This window comes from Melozone crissalis, unplaced genomic scaffold (assembly GCF_028551555.1).
Source record: "Melozone crissalis strain CALT ecotype California unplaced genomic scaffold, PUWL_Pcris_2 ptg000012l_1, whole genome shotgun sequence".
NCBI lineage: Eukaryota > Metazoa > Chordata > Aves > Passeriformes > Passerellidae > Melozone > Melozone crissalis.
The window spans coordinates 14,795,962-14,812,688 of record NW_026535790.1 but is presented as its reverse complement, the minus strand read 5'-3'; the positions used below and the strand labels follow the sequence as shown (position 1 = coordinate 14,812,688).

General features: G+C 51.3%; 1 protein-coding gene across 1 annotated transcript in view; it reads right to left on the bottom strand.

Annotated features, from left to right (window-relative positions):
- The window catches only part of LMF1 (lipase maturation factor 1), a 134,981-nt gene extending 123,002 nt beyond the window's left edge, over positions 1-11,979 (bottom strand). The window contains exons 1-2 of the mRNA XM_054270731.1: positions 11,843-11,979; positions 3,425-3,745 (exon numbers count right to left, since the gene is read on the bottom strand). Of these exons, the coding sequence (XP_054126706.1) occupies positions 3,425-3,575 (151 nt within the window). The 5' untranslated portion in view covers positions 3,576-3,745; positions 11,843-11,979. The remainder of the gene's footprint in view (positions 1-3,424; positions 3,746-11,842) is intronic.
- Between the last annotated feature and the right edge of the window lie 4,748 nt (positions 11,980-16,727).

Below are 16,727 nucleotides of genomic sequence, written 5' to 3'. Positions count from 1 at the left end.
CTCGACTCAAACTGACTACCAGCACTTTACTCCTATTTTACTACTGCAAAAATGACAGGAATAATCAAGGTTAAAATGAACATAATGATTCTGCACTTCACCCAACAGGTCAGATATTAAATATTCCTCTGCCCTGGCAGATTTTGAACTTCTTGACAGTCTCGTACTTCAAAAGGAAAAAGTTCAAAGTGGCAGATGGGGAAAGAAGAAGAAAAAAATCCAGTATATTAAGGCAGACACACTGAGCTTCTGATGGAAGTGTGACACCATCACATGGGTGGCCTTGACCCCAAACACATCCAGGTTCAGTCCGCACAGACCCACAGCTGGTTTGGGAAACCCAGCACGACAAAACCACCACATTTCAAGGTGGAAAGCACTGGCAATCCCCACCCCACGCTTCCCAGGCACCCGAATAAATCCATTTCTCTGCAAGGTCACTTCACTGAGAGAACCACCAAAGTGCATCTCATTCCAGACTGCTGAGAGTCAAGCACAACAAACTGGCAAAGCCAAGGGACACAGGCTGGGCTTGGTTCTTGGGATTTTAGGCTGCCCAAATGCTCCTTATCCTGCAAACAGCTCAGAGGAACAGTTTTTTGAGGGGTTTCAGACCCTCAGCTGTGCTGTCCCCAGCTGCCAGGTGGGGCCAGGGCAGGCAGGGAACGTGTCCTGCCCTTCAAAGGCCACACTTTGCTCTTCTGAAGCTTCCCCTGGCTGAGCCCAAGCCAGCTGGGCAGCAGTTGAAAGAGCTGCTCCTTCAGCAGCCCAAAACAAATAGGGACATTTAAAATTAAAATAGACAAAAGGGCGATAAAAGGAATAAATTGTGCCTCTCTGGCCTAGAGAAGAGAGCTCTATTCCTGCTGATCCTGCTGGATCTGCCCTGGAGGGGCTTCCCAGGGAGGCTCAGCAGAGGATCCTGGTGGATGGGGAGCGCCCACAGCGGTGGCTCACAGGAGCTCAGGTTGGCCAGTGGATAGGGACAGCAGGATTGCATGAAAAAAATCAAAATAATGTTTTTGTTTTGAGCCACAAAGGATTTAAAAAATATATTTGGGCCACAGGAGGAATTTCCTGCTCATTTCAGAGACCTCTCTGCCGGGCTGCCTCATCACTCCAGCCAGGAATGCCTGGCATTGTCCTTCCCCACTTCAGGAGAGCTGGGCTCCCTTCAGGTGCTCTGGAGAAGCAACAGAACCCATCCAAACCTCTCAGCCTGCCCCAAACTGGGAGCAAGAGAATCCCTGCCCCATCTAACCCCACCTAGAAACCAGTGTGAGAAGGAATTGTAAAGTCAGCCTTGGTTCCAAAGCCAGCCTTGGTTTTAGGGCCAATACTGCAGATTTTGGGTACTCTGAGCTCCTCCCTTTGCAGCACCACAACTCCTGAAGGACAGGGAGCATTGAGTGAGCCCTGCTTTGCTCTTTCCTTGTGTCTCCCTGCACTGGAAGCAGCCAGCACCCCTCTGTCCTGGGATTTCCATGTCACACAGGAATAATCTGGGTTTGACCCATTCCAGAGGATCTGATGGAAAATGAGCTGGAGTCTTCTCCCACAGCCCTTCCCAAGAACCACCTCATTTCCTGATTAACACTGAAATTAAGAGGAAAAGCAGCTGAGGGAACACCTCTAATCCCCCCTTTCTCTTACCCCTTCCTCTTGCTGAGTTTTTGTTGTACACCAGGCTAAATTTCACCCCCCAAATCTCAAGGAGCAAAGGAGGAGGGAAAATAAAATAACCCATCCTTATCTCAGGTACCAGGAGTCAATTCCTTTCAAGCACAAAAGGCTCCAGGGGCATTCCTGCCTGGATCATTGTCCTGGAGCTGGGAGGGAACCCCAGCACTCATCCCTGAGCTTCCCCTGCTCAGGAACTGGGGTTTGGGTAAGGGCTCCCCTCTGTACCCCCCACCCTTTGCCTCTTACTTAAAAAGGTGCCAAAACAGCCACCCAGAGCTCACCAGGCACAACTGGAATTATTTTGGGGAAACCTCAGGAGTTCTGCAGGATGTCAGAGGAGCCAGCACCCCCCTGCAAGGGAAGTGGGAGCAGAGGAGCAGCACAGCACCCACTGCGCCAAGATACGGAAAAAACCACATTCTACGTGGGGTTTTCAAAAATAATAAAACTACAAGAGCTCTACAGCACAGAGAGCACTCCAGAGACTGTGGGCACTAATGAAGAGAGCCTGTCTTAATTATCCCACTGCTCCAGGAATTAACAGATCAAACCTCCAGCCTCGCAGTCACTGCAGCTCCAGAGCTCAGCCTCAGAACCTTGGCAGCTTCAGGGGGAAGTTTTTGGGATTTTTCCCTTTCTTTCTCCCCTCCAAACAGAAACACAAAGAGGAGGAAGTCAAAGATCACAGCCAGGTTTTGCTCCTGTACCCCTGGAAGCCAGAGCAGGAGGATGCTTGAATTCCTGCCCTTCCACATTAAAACATCCAGAAAGCAGACAAGAAATCCTGGAATAATTTGGGAACAGGCAATGGAAAACCATTCACTGAGTTATTTGCCCAGCTCTGTGGCTTGGTGTCCCAGCTTTAGGTTGGTGCTGAGTTAAGAGCTCAGAGAATGGAGCTTTTCAGAGGCTGCTCTCCTTCACCCACTGACATTCCAGCTGCAGTAGGATGGGAATGAGCAGGGCAGCACATGCACACCCTTAAAATCAAACCCACTGAGCCCATCTGGGGAAAAGGTGCCCTGCTGTAAAGCCAGAACATTTGGGAAGAATCTCCCTGGGCAGCTCCTGATGGCAGAAGCTTTTCCCTCCACATGAGCTCAGCTGCAAGCAGAGGCACCTCAGGACGTGACCTGATGAGATTTGGGGTTTTCAGGGCACATCCCCTTTCAAACAATGCATTTGGGGCCTGAACGAGAGCAAGAACCAGCCAAACCCTTTATTTCAGCAGCACAGCCTCCCCTGCAGCAGGGTGATCTACAGGAGTCAGGGTTTCTCCTTTTCCCCCCACAAACTTTCTGTGCTGAGTGTGAAACAGAACTGCAGCTCTCTCCTGGACAGAGCTGAAAACTGAGAAAGCCTAAAAAACCCTAAAAGTAATGATTGAGGGAATTCCCTTCAACAGCCATGAGGGGAAGCACTGCACATATGGGATGACAGTGTGGAATGTCAAGGAATGCCATGGAATTATGGAAGGCCATGGAATTTTGGAATGAATATCATCAAATCCCACCCTGCGCCAATGAGCAAAGGAGAACTCAGGGCAGATACCCCAGCTAAGACATTCCATAAATCATTTATGCCCATAAATCATTCCTGCCAGGTGCTGCCGTTATCTCACATTCCAACAGGGATAATCTGCTGAGGAGCAATCACAAATTGGACTGGAAACCCAAACTGCACCAGGAAAAAAATCAATGTGTACCACAAAGAGCACGAGGGAAAAGCAGAGCAGAGGGACTGAGGACCCACCAGATCTGTCCAACGTTGACCAGGGAGAGGTAGAGGAGCCACAGCAGGAACATGAGGACCATGTTGGCACAGCCAGTCAGCAGCACAAAGGCTGCCCCTGCCAGGCCAGCCAGGGCCAGGCAATCCAGGGTGCTGTCCATGGCAGACCAGTCCAGGAGCCAGAGGAGAGTGGGGGCATAGCTCAGGGCATCCAGGCCAACCTTCCCCTTGAAGTATTTCTTGACATCCTGCAGGTAGAGCTTGCAGGGGAGCAGCCCCTTCTCCCCTATCAGCTGCTTGTTCTGGTGAAAGGCCACCAGGAAGGCCACAACTGCAGGGGAAAAAGAGAGGGAAAAACTGTGTGAGGAATCACCCAGGATGAGAGACAGGACTGGAATCCAAAATTAGGGAAGTCATTCTTGGAAGGGATTTATTCCCAAGTCCTTCTCTCCATTAAAACCCAACACAGTCACTACACTGCCCAGCAAAAGGTGCCCTGGGTTGCACCTGGAGGATCTTTAAAGGTCCTTTCCAACCCAAACCACTCCAGGATTCTGTGGTTTCTATGAACCACAATGCAGCAGGCACAGGAATTCTGTAAATCCTGACTTGGCTTTGGAGGAGAACAGACCTCCACCTTTATTTAACATTACGTGGGCATCTACTCAGTACCAGAATATTTTCCTTGTATTGAAAACACTTCATAGATCAAAATATTGTTAATTAGATAGCTTTAACTCATCTACACCATTAATGAGGTGTTCATAGAACCCAGGATGGTTTGGGCTGGAAGGGACCTTGGAGATCCTCTCATCCCACCCCTGCCATGGGCAGGGACACTTCCACTGTCCCAGGGTGCTCCAGCCTGGCCTTGGGCACTGCCAGGGATCCAGGGGCAGCCACAGCTGTGCCAGGGCCTGCCCACCCTCACAGGGAACAATTCCTCATTCCCAATATCCCATCCATCCCTGCCCTCTGGCAGTGGGAGCCATTCCCTGTGTCCTGTCCCTCCATCCTTGTCCCCAGTCCCTCTCCAGCTCTCCTGGAGCCCCTTCAGGCCCTGCCAAGGCTCTGAGCTCTCCTTGGAGCCTTCTCCTCTCCAGGTGAGCACCCCCAGCTCTCTCACCCTGGCTCCAGAGAGGCTCCAGCCCTGGAATTGCTCCAATTCCTTCCCATGCTGAGGACCCCAGAGATACTCAAAGCACCCTCCATTCTTTGAGTCCCTGATTCGCCCCACAATGCCCAAAACAGCAGCTCTGACCCTCTGCATCCTTTCACACAAGGTTGGAAATCCAAAATCTTACCATTTTCCCACCCCTTAAATTCCCCCTTTTCCATGTCCCTGCAGCTGTCCCATTTATGGTGTTGCTGCTCCAGCCCTGGACACTCTTAGAGCAGCCAGCTGCTTTTTTTAACAGCACATCAGCAATTTAATTACAGCTCATAGACCTAGCATTTGATGTCCTACAGAGAAAGTTGGGCAGTTTTTAGGCATTATCTCATATTTTAGGCATCTCCTGCAGTTACCAATTTGCAGTTTGTAACTCCAGTAATCTCCATGTCTCAGGGAAAAAAATAAAAAATGAGGAAGGCCAACATTTCCTGATTAGGCAGCACCCACTAATTTACCCATCCTTCAAACATTACCCAAACACCAGCCACGTCATGGGCAGCAGCACCAGAGCTCCTGGAAAAAGCCAATTTGTTCCCCTCCCCAATCTTCCTTGGTTAATGATCAAATCTGTTTCCTTCCTTATCTCAATGCTGGCATTCTGCAAACAACAACCCTGGTGTTCATCTGGTGTCTCTCACTGGGAGCACTGGGGGAGAGGCTGTGTGAAATCAGAGCCCAAATTCCCATTTCTTTGAAGTCTGAAGCAGCAACCCAAAGTCTGCAGCCCCAGGGAATCCGACTGAAAGTCCCATTCCCCAGACAAAGGTCTCCAGTGGGTTCCACTTAATCCACTTAACGCTCCCCCAGCTCTCTGCACACAGCCATGGGTTTTATTCTCATTTAAAAACCACTAAAAGTCATCAGCAGCACACAGCAGAGGTCACTGGGAGGGTTCCCTTTGATTCCACAAGATCCTGAACCCCAGGGATGGCACAATAAAGTTGGGAGCTAATGGGTTGTGTCTCTTCCCATCCATCTTTTCTACACTGTGAATGATTTTACAAATAAAAGACATTTTTCTTCAGCTATTTTCCTCAATTATGGATAGGGAGAGACATGAGAAAAGCTGATTCAAACACTACAGGATCAGTTCTGGGACACAAATCAAGTGTTTTCTATTTTACCCATATTTTTCCACCAACACTCAGCTCAGCACAACTGTGTAATCAGAAAGCCTGACATGAAATCAGCAGAAATAAAATTCTTCTGAGCTTTAGATAGCTTAATATCTTCATTTTTGGTTCTAAAAAAGCCAACTGAAAGCCAGTTCTGCCTTAAAACCCTGTGGCTTGATTTCCCATGATTAACACTGCAATTTGCTGCACAGTTTTCCAAAAGTGCTAATCAAATTCACCTCTAAATGCTCCAGAATTGCTGCCCCAACCCATAAATGCTGAGCAGATTTTTGCCTAAAAAAAGTCCAAATTAGACCCCTGTGCTGTGCACGAGACAAACAAGGAAAGGGTAAATTAGGAAAAACAAACAGCAGCAATTGCAGCACAGTGCACACTGGATGGACAGAACCCTGCTCAGCCTCTCCGAGCCTGCAAAAATGGGTTGGAGCTGCCATGAAATGCACATTTTGGATGGCCCAGCTCAGACTCCAAAGGGGTTTTCCCATTTCCCACTGCTGGGATTTCCACCCACAACGAAAACCAAGCAGCACCAGCCCTGATTTTGGGAGGATTCACCTGCCCCAAAGCAAACCCCATGGTTCCAGCTGTGTCTGATCCATCACCTGGCAGGTGATGCTCGCACTCCCAGAGCTCCAGCCCGGGTCCAGCTCCCTCTCCTGGACACTCCCCATGCTCAGTCTGGGATCACTCAGGCTCCCTCTCCACCCATCCCCAGCATCTTTGGGATGGGCTCATCCCCATCCAGCTCCACCTTCATCCATCCCTGCTCCATCTCCTGAGGTTTGCCCCCCAGGCTGCAGTTCCTATGCTGCTGGACACGGGGAAGAGCTGAAATTAAAGAAGCTGCAAAGGATTTCAGCAGCACAGGAGATGCTCAGACCCAGGAGGGAAAAAGGGAAGTTATTTATCAGCTTGTCATTGCTTCCTCTCCCTGAAGCCCAGAGAAACTGGAGCCTTAAATTCAGTGTAACAGACCCTGCTGCCTTCTCCAGGAGCCTTCCCTTGAACTGTGGTTTGGTCAGGGGGTATAAAAATCCCTTTCTCCCCCAAAGTCTGTGCTCCTTCCTCCTCCTTAATCCTTATTCTTATTCTGGAACCTCTCTCCCTGTGGCCTCATGTTTGGGGATTTTCACTCTGTATCTTCCAGCTCAACTTTGCTTCCACTTTGGGCACTGAGTGGCAGCATCACCACCCTGCTGGCTTGGGGCACACACTGATCCACCTCTCCTTGCTCCTGGAGCTTCTCCCTGGGACTCTGCACCCTCCAAACCTCCTGATCTGGCACAAACCCCACCACCCTGGGCTCACTGCCTGTGCTGCCCTTCCCAGGGACAATTCCAGGATCTGGGAGTGCCCAGCCCCCTGTGGCACCTGGATGTGCCATTCCTGGGGCTGTGCAGGTGGAGGGAACAGAGCAGCTCCAGGTCTGCCTCCCACTGCCGAGCCTCTGACAGCTCACATGGGAGCTCTCCCTGCTGCCAGCTGAGCTTTACATAATACATGCAAATTACCAGGGCTGCTAATAGACCTTCCATACTTATCCTCACCTCAGAAGGTGCCTCACTGTACTTTTCCATTAACTCTCCCCCCTCGTTCAACCCCCCATGGTACCAACAACCACCACCCAAGCATCCCCATCCAAAGGGATTCGCTCCATCCAGATTTCCCTGGCACCTCAGCTCCTTTCCCTCAGTCCAGGCTCAGACTGTCATGGTGGGAGAAGGAGAGAATCCCATTTTTCATGCTCAGGAAAGATTTAAGGATGTGAAATCCAAAACTTTCCAATCTTATGGCTTTTTCTATCTTCCCCTTCTCCTGTTAAAAGAGGTCTTAACTTTTCCTTGGTGCCCAAACCACAAGAAGAACTGAACCAAGAGCACAGAGGTTTGCCTGAAACCCAAACTACATTTTGCACACACACAAAAACTCTGCCTGGAGCAGTTTACCAAGTGCCCCTTTGACCCAAGGAGGCATTTGAACAGGCCCTGAGCTGGATGCTGCAAGCTGAGGTTGCACTGCTGGAGAGAAGAAAGAGCACAATATTCCTGGTATTTTATTACCAGAGAAATGAATCAAATAAATTTTCAATTGATGAATTCCCCTGCAAAGTTTTGCAAAACAGAAGCAACAACACCAGAGCACTGAGCAAAAGGGTGAAGCCAAGCACCCACAGAAACCACACAGAGTGCTCTGCCCTTAACACCTTTTTTGTTTTCTTGTCTTTCACGGCCAAGCTGAAGACTTTGGGGTGGTTGCTCGAGGGGAGGGTTTGAAGTTCTTATCTCCCTGCTGCCTCTGTGTTTGAGAAGTTGTGGAAATAGAAAAAGGTTCCCTTTGGGTCTCAGGCTGTCCAAAACCACCCCAGCCTGCAGCTGGAGGATGCCCTGGGAAGCTCTCTCTGCTCCAGAAGAACTTTGAGCAAGCAGAAGACAGGGAGAGAGAATCCCTTCTCCACCTTCGTTATTTTTTATTCCCATTCCAAGGGATGCAGCTGCTCAGAGGACCCAGAGCCGGTTCTGCACAGCCCTGCCAAGGAGCACAGAGCTGGAATAAAACCTCTCAGGGCAGCAAAAGTGCCTGGAGATGTTCTCTAACCCTGAGCAGGCAGGCTGAACGCTACTGGGAGCCTGTGAATAAAGCTGAGGGAAGGGAAGGCAGGGGAGATGGCAGAGAAAGAGAGGAGGAAGGACACCGGGGAGAGCCAGGAGCCTACAGGAAGCCAAACCCCCCGAGAGGGCTTTGGATTTCACATTGAGGAAGAAGGAGCCTGAACCTCCCGTAGCTCTGGCGCTGGGGAAAGAAAATACTATTCAACAATACATAAGGAGAAGGAAGATAAACTGGATTTAAATAATAGCTTTTATTTCAAAGCTCTCCACAGAGCCTGGCTGAGATTGGGGAGGGTGGTATCTAATTACTGACATTTCTACAGCTGGAATCTGATGATGGTAATCACCCAAAAAGAGCACTTAAAAATGATTTAGAAGGAGGGTGAAGGGAGCAAATAATGCACATTTGTTGTCGAGAGCTTTGGGACCAGCTATTTACCTGTAAGAGCACTTCCAACGAGACCTCAAGGTATTTCTGGATTGCCAAAAAACCCATTCCTGTCACAGGGTAAGACCAGGGTGGAAAAGCTGCAAATCTCCAAGTGACATTTGGCCAAACCTCTGTCCTGCTCAGGTGAGACCCCACCTGCAGAGCTGCCTCCAGCTTCAGGGTCCCAGCACACAGAGGGCCCTGGAGAGAGTCCAGAGGAGGCACCAGGATGAGCAGCTCTGCTGGGAGAGCTGGGATTGTTCACCTGGAGAGGAGAAGCTTTGGGGTGACCTCACTGTGGTCTTCCAGGACCTGAAGGAGCCACCAGGAAACAGAGAGAGACCATTTCCAAGGGATAGAGGGACAGGACAATGCTGTAAGGACCAAACCTCACAGAGCCCTTTCAGCTGGATCCACTTTCCCTGCCAGCAGCAGGTGGGGTTGGTCTCTGGCCTCTCCAAACCCTCAGATCTTCTCCCACCTCCCATTTCCAACCTGCCTCTCACAGCAGCTGCTTTGCCAGGGACTTCCCAGGCTCGGGCTGCTTCTGGAAAACCCCTTCAAAAGACACAAAAAAAGAAGAGGAGAGCAAAAGCAAAGGGGGAGCGCACACAGAGGGACACTCCACACCTGCCTTGCTCTGCCTGTCCTCCTTCCACACAGGAGGATCCTCAGGGAAAACATCTCCCATACCATAGCAGGCAATGAACACCCCCTTTGGAATGGAGCGGGGGCAGGAAGGAGGTGACAAGCCCTCAGAGCACACTTTGGGGTCACTGCACACCCTAAATTGTGTTTCTCTCCACCCCATCCTCAAGGTTCTTCATTCTCCCACCCAGGACAGGAACAATCCCTGAGCTCCCAGAGCTGAGCCCCATCATATTCCCCAACACCTTACCACAAATCCCCCCTGAAAGGAAAGGGTTACACATGAAAGGGTGAAATGAAAGAAGGGGGGAAACCATCCCACGGCTGAGGAATGTCAAACTGTCACAACGGCATCAACCGTCTCCTCAGCGAGTCTGAGCCTCGGCACACTCGGAATCGCCGCGTCTGGGAGAAAAATCAGCTGTCACACTAAATGCTTCCATCTCCAGAAAAAAACCCGCGAGAGCAGCTTGGCACTGAGGCACAGAATTGTTTTCTGCTGTTCTTAAAGCCAGGCACTCCAAAGAGATCAAAGGGCAAAGCCTCCTTCCCACGGGAGCATCCAGGGGAATCTGCCCGCTCGCAACCTCTCCAGCTCACGCACAACAAGCACTTTGCACCCCACAAACTCTTGTGGGGCACCTCTCCCGCACTGCCAGCCTCAGCCCTGCTGCCTGGAGGAATGTGGCCTGTCTCAAAGCAGGCCCAGCTTCCTGGCTTTGGTTCATTTGGCTCACCCCAAGGCAGCAGCAGCAGAACTCCCCAGGGCCTGAGCGCAGCCAAGCACAAGTTGCACAACAAGCAGGTGAACTTTTCCTCTCCTCCACCTCTTCCCTTAACAAGGGACACAAACATTCTCCTGCCCTGCTCCTTCCAGCTTCAATGCCCCAAACTCTCCCTCTGCCACCCCACTCTCCAAAAGGTTTCCTCACTTCACACTATAGAGGTATTTTGGGGTCTCCCCCCAACTTTTAGCTATTCCAACTCCTTTCTCCAGCTTAAAAAACCACCACAAAGAATTATCCCCCTTTTTTTGAGCAGCCCACATTCACTCACCAACCTGCAAGCTCAGCTTCACCCTCTGGCTCAGCCCCTCCCAGCCTCCTTTTCTCCTGCAGCCCATCAGTTCCAATCGCTTCCACCTGTAACTCACCTGAACCCAATCAGATCCTCGTTCCCCACCTCGTTGGCCCAGGTGTCCCACTCACCACAAGGTCCCACACCTTTGATTTCCACCAATTCCCACCCCTCCAGCCAGCCCCTGCTCCCTTCCCACCCCCAACACCCCTTTGGTCCCAGGTGTGGCACATTTATCACCCCAAATCCACCCTGGGCAGCAGCAGCAGCAGCCTCCATTGAAGGCACAGCACAGAGCACTAATCAGTTTTTCATAAGGAAACTGCAAACTGAGCCACGGGGAAACTCAGCAGCCTGGATTTACACACGGGGGAATATCAGAATCGCTTTCATTTTGACTGAAAGAGTCATAACCTCGCATTTCACCGAGAGCTGAAACCAAACTAGAACCAGAGCACGTGTCAAAGCCATACGAAACTACAACTTCTGCATGGTTTTGATGCAAAATAATCTAAGCAGGCTGGCAGGCTACAAATTCTAACGATTCTGTGGACAAATCTGGGGCAAGTTTAGAATTTGTACCGTAGTGTGTTACTTGTCAGTTTCGGTTTCACTGTAAATATTTTTAAGCAGAGCACCAGTGGGCTCTGAGCACAGCTCTCAGTGCCAAAGCGAGAGGCAAAGGAGCACGGCAGAGGCTGGAAACTGCTTTCACTGTGGAATATTTTAAGGTCATGTTGACTCTAGGTCCTGGCTGTTGGTGATGCTGGCACCCAGGGATGGCATCTGTCCCCGCAGTCCTGCTATAGGACAAAGAGTTCCTCTCTTGCACTGTGAGCTTGCAGCTTCAAGGGAAAGGATGAACAGCTCCGAGCAGCTCTGCTGAGAGGTGCCAGCCTGGTGGTGTGAGCAAAGTTCTCCTTCCAGCTCCACCAGCTTCCAGCATCACCAACCCCATCCAGCCATCCCCAATCCACCAGGAAAGTGGGACTGGGAAAGAAGAGAATCATGGAATATGCAGAGATTTTATGATCATCCACAATGATAATAACGTCATAGAATATTCCCAAGTGGGAGGGTCCTGCAGGGATCGTCGGGTCCAGCCGCTGTTCCTGTACGGGACATCCCCAAGGATGCCACCACGTGCTTGGGAGCGGTGTCCAAGGGCCCCTCTGGCAGCTTTGGGAATGTGCTTATTCCCTGGGTAGCCTGCTCAGTGCCCCAGCACCCTCAGGGGATGGGAAAACGGGAAAACCTCTCCCTGCTCTCCCCCAGCCCTCCCTGGCACAGCTCCAGCCGTCCCCGGGCACCACTCGGGGACAGCGCGGGGGGATCAGCGCCCCCGGGCACTCACAGTACAGGAAGGCAATGGAGCGCAGCAGCACGATGCGGGTCAGCCAGAAGGTGCCCGGGGAGAGTGGCGGGGCCGCAGCAGCGAGCCCGGCCCCGGGGGGCTCGGGGGATGCAGCGGGGGCCGCTCCGGGAGCTCCATCGGGGGCCCCGGCCCGGCCCGGGCGGCGCTGGCGCAGCCCCGCGCTGGGAGCCGCCATGTCGAGCACAGCGAGCATGTGCGGCCCGGCGGGGCGGGCCGTGAGGGGACACGGCGGGGACGGGAGGAAAATAGGGGGAAAACGGGCAGAAATGGGAAAAAACGGGCAGAAATGGGGAAAACGCGCTGCAAAGCGGCGGCGCCGTGTCGGGCGCGGCGAGCGTGTGCGGCCCGGCGGAGCGGGGCGTGAGGGGACACGGCGGGGACGGGGAGAAAACAGGGAGAAACGGGGCAAAAAGGGCAAAAATGGGACAAAAGGGGCAGAAATGGGGTGAAACTGGCAGAAAATGGGAGAAACTGGCAGAAATGGGGCAAGAAAGGCAGAAATTGAGGAGAAACTGATAGAAATGGGAAGAAACTGACAGGCTGCTCTTCAAAGCGGGGCCGCCGTGTCGGGTATAGCGAGCGTGTGCGGCCCGGCGGGGCGGGACGTGAGGGGACACGGCGGGGACGGGGAGAAACGGGGCAAAACGGGCAGATATGAGGCAAAAAGAGCAGAAGCGGGACAAAAAGGACAGAAATGGGGAGAAACTGGCAGAAATGGGGCAAAAAGGGCAGAAATGGGGAGAAACTGACAGACTGCTCTTCAAAGCGGCGCCGCCGTGGCGGGAACAGCGAGCGTGTGACGCGAGGGGACACGGCGGGGATGGGGAAAAATAGGGGGAAAACGCGGAGAATTCTCTGCGAACCGGCGAGAAAATGCAAAGTTTTATTTAAAAAATTAAAATATTAAATAAAGTAAGCGGTCAGCGCGGCTGCGGAGGTGTGAGATGTCTGGAGCGTCTCTGTGATGAGGCTGAGGGAGCTGGGGCGGGCTGGAGGAGGGAAGGGGAGAGGGGATCACATCTATTAAAATATTTCCAAGGGGTTTTGGGGGATGATGCCGGGCTTTATTCGGTGGTGCTCAGTGACAGGATGAGCAGTGATATCCTAAGCTAAATCAGAATCCAAATCGCAGAATATTCTGTTTTAGAAGGGACTGGCAAGGATGATGGAGTCCCTTCAGTGAATGGCTCACATTGAATCCACAGCCTTGCAGTTGTCAGCACCATGCTCGGACCGGCTGAGCTCAGGACAGACTAACACAAATTCCACTTCAATTTATAGAAAAACTGGTTTGCATGGAGGTGGCAGGGCCGTGGAACAGGGAGGGTGTGGATCTCCCTCTCTGGAGACATCCCAAAGCCACCTGGACACATTCCTGTGTCACCTGCTCCAGGTGACCCTGCCTGAGCCGGGGAATTTAAGTTCATTTGAAGTTCAATTCCTCAGGTTTTTCTCATGGTTTGGGTTGGGAGGGACCTTAAAGCTCATCCAGTTCCAATTTTAGGCACCTTCCATTGTCCCAGGTTGCTCTAAGCCCCGTCCAAGCTGACCTTGGACACTTCCAGGGGCAGCCACAGCTTCTCTGGAAATTCCATCCCAGCCCCTTCCACCCTCACAGGGAAGGATTTCTTCCTAAAATCCCATCTAAATTCACTGCTAAAATACCACCATGATTTTTACGTTAAATAATTTACAGACATCAAACACTTGGCTGCATGGAGTTCATAAATAGTATTTTTGAACGTAAACATATATTGAGTATCCCCTTAGTAAACACCTCGGTGCTGGTTGCTGAGAAAGCATCTGCTATCAGGTGTAACATTATTCAACACTTCCCAGCCTCTAAACCAGTCCCTTCTAAATGCCCCTTTTGTTTTTCCAGTTTCCCATCACTGCTGCTTGCATTGTTCTCCTTAGGAAAAAAAAAAAATAGAAAAAATGCCACATAATGGTACATTGTATAGGGAAGGAAAAATCAGCTGTTTGTTAAAGGCCACTGGAATACTGCAGTTCTGGATCGGCCACGAGGTTTGGAGAGGAAAATTTAGATAGATGGGAGCTAATGGTTTCCTTTGTGGGGTCTTTTACAGCAAATTCCACATTAAACGGAGGTGTCTGTAAAACAAACTGGATAATTGAGGAAATTACTGCAGAAAAGTGGAAGGTTTAGGTTAAAGTTTAGCAAAAAGGGAAGAGTCATTGGGGCTGGGAGGGGAATGCTGAGCTGGGTCGGTTTTCATTGCCGAGGGTCACTCTGAGATGTGCCCCATCATGGACCAGAAGCACCTTCCAACAGGACAAGCTGTAAATTTTAAACCTAAACCAGCAGAAATGTGTGAAACTTAACAGGACTCGAGTCACATAACAGGCAGCGGAAGCTTTTCCTGGCTTTCCTGGAAGATGATTCAGAAAGAAAAACATGTGATAAACCAGTTGATTAGGACACCAAATGACGTCTTTTCTGTCCCAAATGTGACTCGAGGATATTTGTGTGTCCCTCCCAGCTCAGATACTCTGTGACTGCACAAACCCCTTTGTGGGGACCATCACCTGTGCTGGCTTTTCTGCTCACTTCTCCATTTCTTCTTTTATTTTTATCTGGCGACTTGAGGAAAGAAAACAGTGCAGAAATAACTCAGACAAGATATTTCAGAGCGAGCTTTGGAGCCTTTCAAGCCTCCAGGGGAAGGCGATTCATGAATGCCAGGCGGGCAGGGGCATCATTGATGCTCATCTCCATTCACCCAGCCACCCCCAACGCCACGTCCCCTATTTTGCTGTGTTCCAAACCAGCTGCAGGAGTGCCAGGGGAACAAGCCTTCACTGTCACAGCAGCCAGCAGCTGTCCCCAGCAGCACCCCAACCCCGCTGGCTGGCCCTGGCACCCGAAATCGCTCTGTGTTCATTCAGCTCTGGCCTTTCTCCCCTCTGGCTGCCAGGATTTGGGTTGAAAGGGAGCAGAGAAAGCTGCAATCAGGAGCTTGGGAGGCAGCACGAGCACGGGGGGCTGCTCGGAAGGGAGCAGACGTGCAGCTGTGGATAATGCAGGCACACACCGAGCGCTCAGCTGCGCTTGCTGAAGGGACGTGGGCACCTCACAGGGAATTCGGGAGCTTCCTTCTGCTAAGCCATTTCTTTCCAGCAGCAATAATTCTTCCCTTTAAAATCCCCAATTTTCCCTGTGGAAATCTGATCTTTAACTCCAGGATTAAGGCTGGAAAGGATTTTTAGAGGAAGAATCACCTTTTTTTCTTGTGTATTAGTGCAGGTTAACGAAGAGGGGCTGGTTCAGAAGAGGGATCCTTAAGTGGTACCATTGGACAAGCAATGAATAATCACAATAATCATAATTAATCACAATAACCCCTATTATTTTGAAAAGATGTTATCCAGGCTGTGCTGTGCAGGAGGAAATAAGGGATCCAACACCTTGCCTAACATTTAATGTGTAATTCATACATGGGTGGGTTTTGATCCTGTGCTCCCAGAGCACATCCACGGGCTCCAGAGATTCCATGTGCTCTCATCCTCTAAAAATGCCTTCCCTGGCTGCCACTGGAAAGGAATTTTTTCCTTCCTGGCACAAGCAGGGCTCTGCCGGCTCTGGAGCCAACGCACACACTTTATTCCTGCAGGAGGAAGGGGTATGGAACAGAGGAACTGGGATGGGACGTGGAGCAGCCTCCATCCCACAGGGGTGCTGAGGATTCCCAAGTGGGAGTGTGATGGAGCCAGGCACACAGACCTTGGATTTACTCCCTGATTCCCAGAAACACTGCCTGAGCTGGCCAGGAACTTTCTCGGAGGCCACGTCAGAAAATGAAGCAATATTCCAAATATCAGCCTCCGCTGTGCCCTGTCAGGAAGAGCTGGATCTGTTCCCCCAAATCCTCTCTGAACTGGGTGCACTCCTAAAGCTCCACTGGGCCACAGGAACCTGGGTTGTGCCCTCCCAGATGTGCACCCTTTTCCTGGGAATGCTGATGTCAGGCCTGTGGGATCCTGCCCTGCAGCTCCAGCCCGTGCCCATCCCTGAGCAAACATCCCCATCCTTTGTCAGACCCCGCGGGACAAACGGCCCCACTTGAACCCACTTGTTCCCCGAGCATTATCTCATTCCATTTCATGGCTGAGCGAACTTCTCAGGAAACCAGAGCTCCTGAGCACCTCCAGCTCCCTCCTTTCCCCCTGTTCTGGCTGTGTGAGGGCAGGAATTGTGCTCCATCCCCCAGGAGCGACACGGGAACGCGGAATGGTCGGTGCGGGATCAGGGACGTGCAGCAGGACACGTCACCTGCCCCGCTCCCAGGCACGGCCTCATCCCCGAGCCCATCTCTGGAACAAGAGGAAACAACCACCCAAAGTCACCTTCCTCCTTCTACCTGTGCTGCACAAAGAGGAATTCAAGCCTGTGGGCTGGGAAATGCAATTCCCTGCCTCAGGCAGGGTGGGGAGCCCTGGAAGGCAGCAGCGAGCAGGGGAGAAAACCAAAGTCTGTAATTCCTCCTGTCCTTGGGGGCTTCTTTTGCAGGGATCTTTGGAGCTGAAGACAGGGAGCAGAAAAAAGGGGTTCTTGTTCCCATTCCTACCTCCAGAACTCCGAGCATCCCACAAATCCCTTCCCAGCCTCAGTCACGCACTGAGGTTGGGATCTTCCGAGGAAGGTGCTCCGCAGGAGGGGCTGGATTGGGAAAAAATGGACTAAAAATAGTGATTATTGCTTGGACTCAAACCTGGATAAAACAGATGAAACACTGGAATTCTGTGAGTCAAGGTAAATTGCCTAATGAGACAGGATTTATAGGAATATGCATTAATTATGGGTCACAGGAGAGGGGAAAAAAGATTTTCCCAAGTGTCCAAC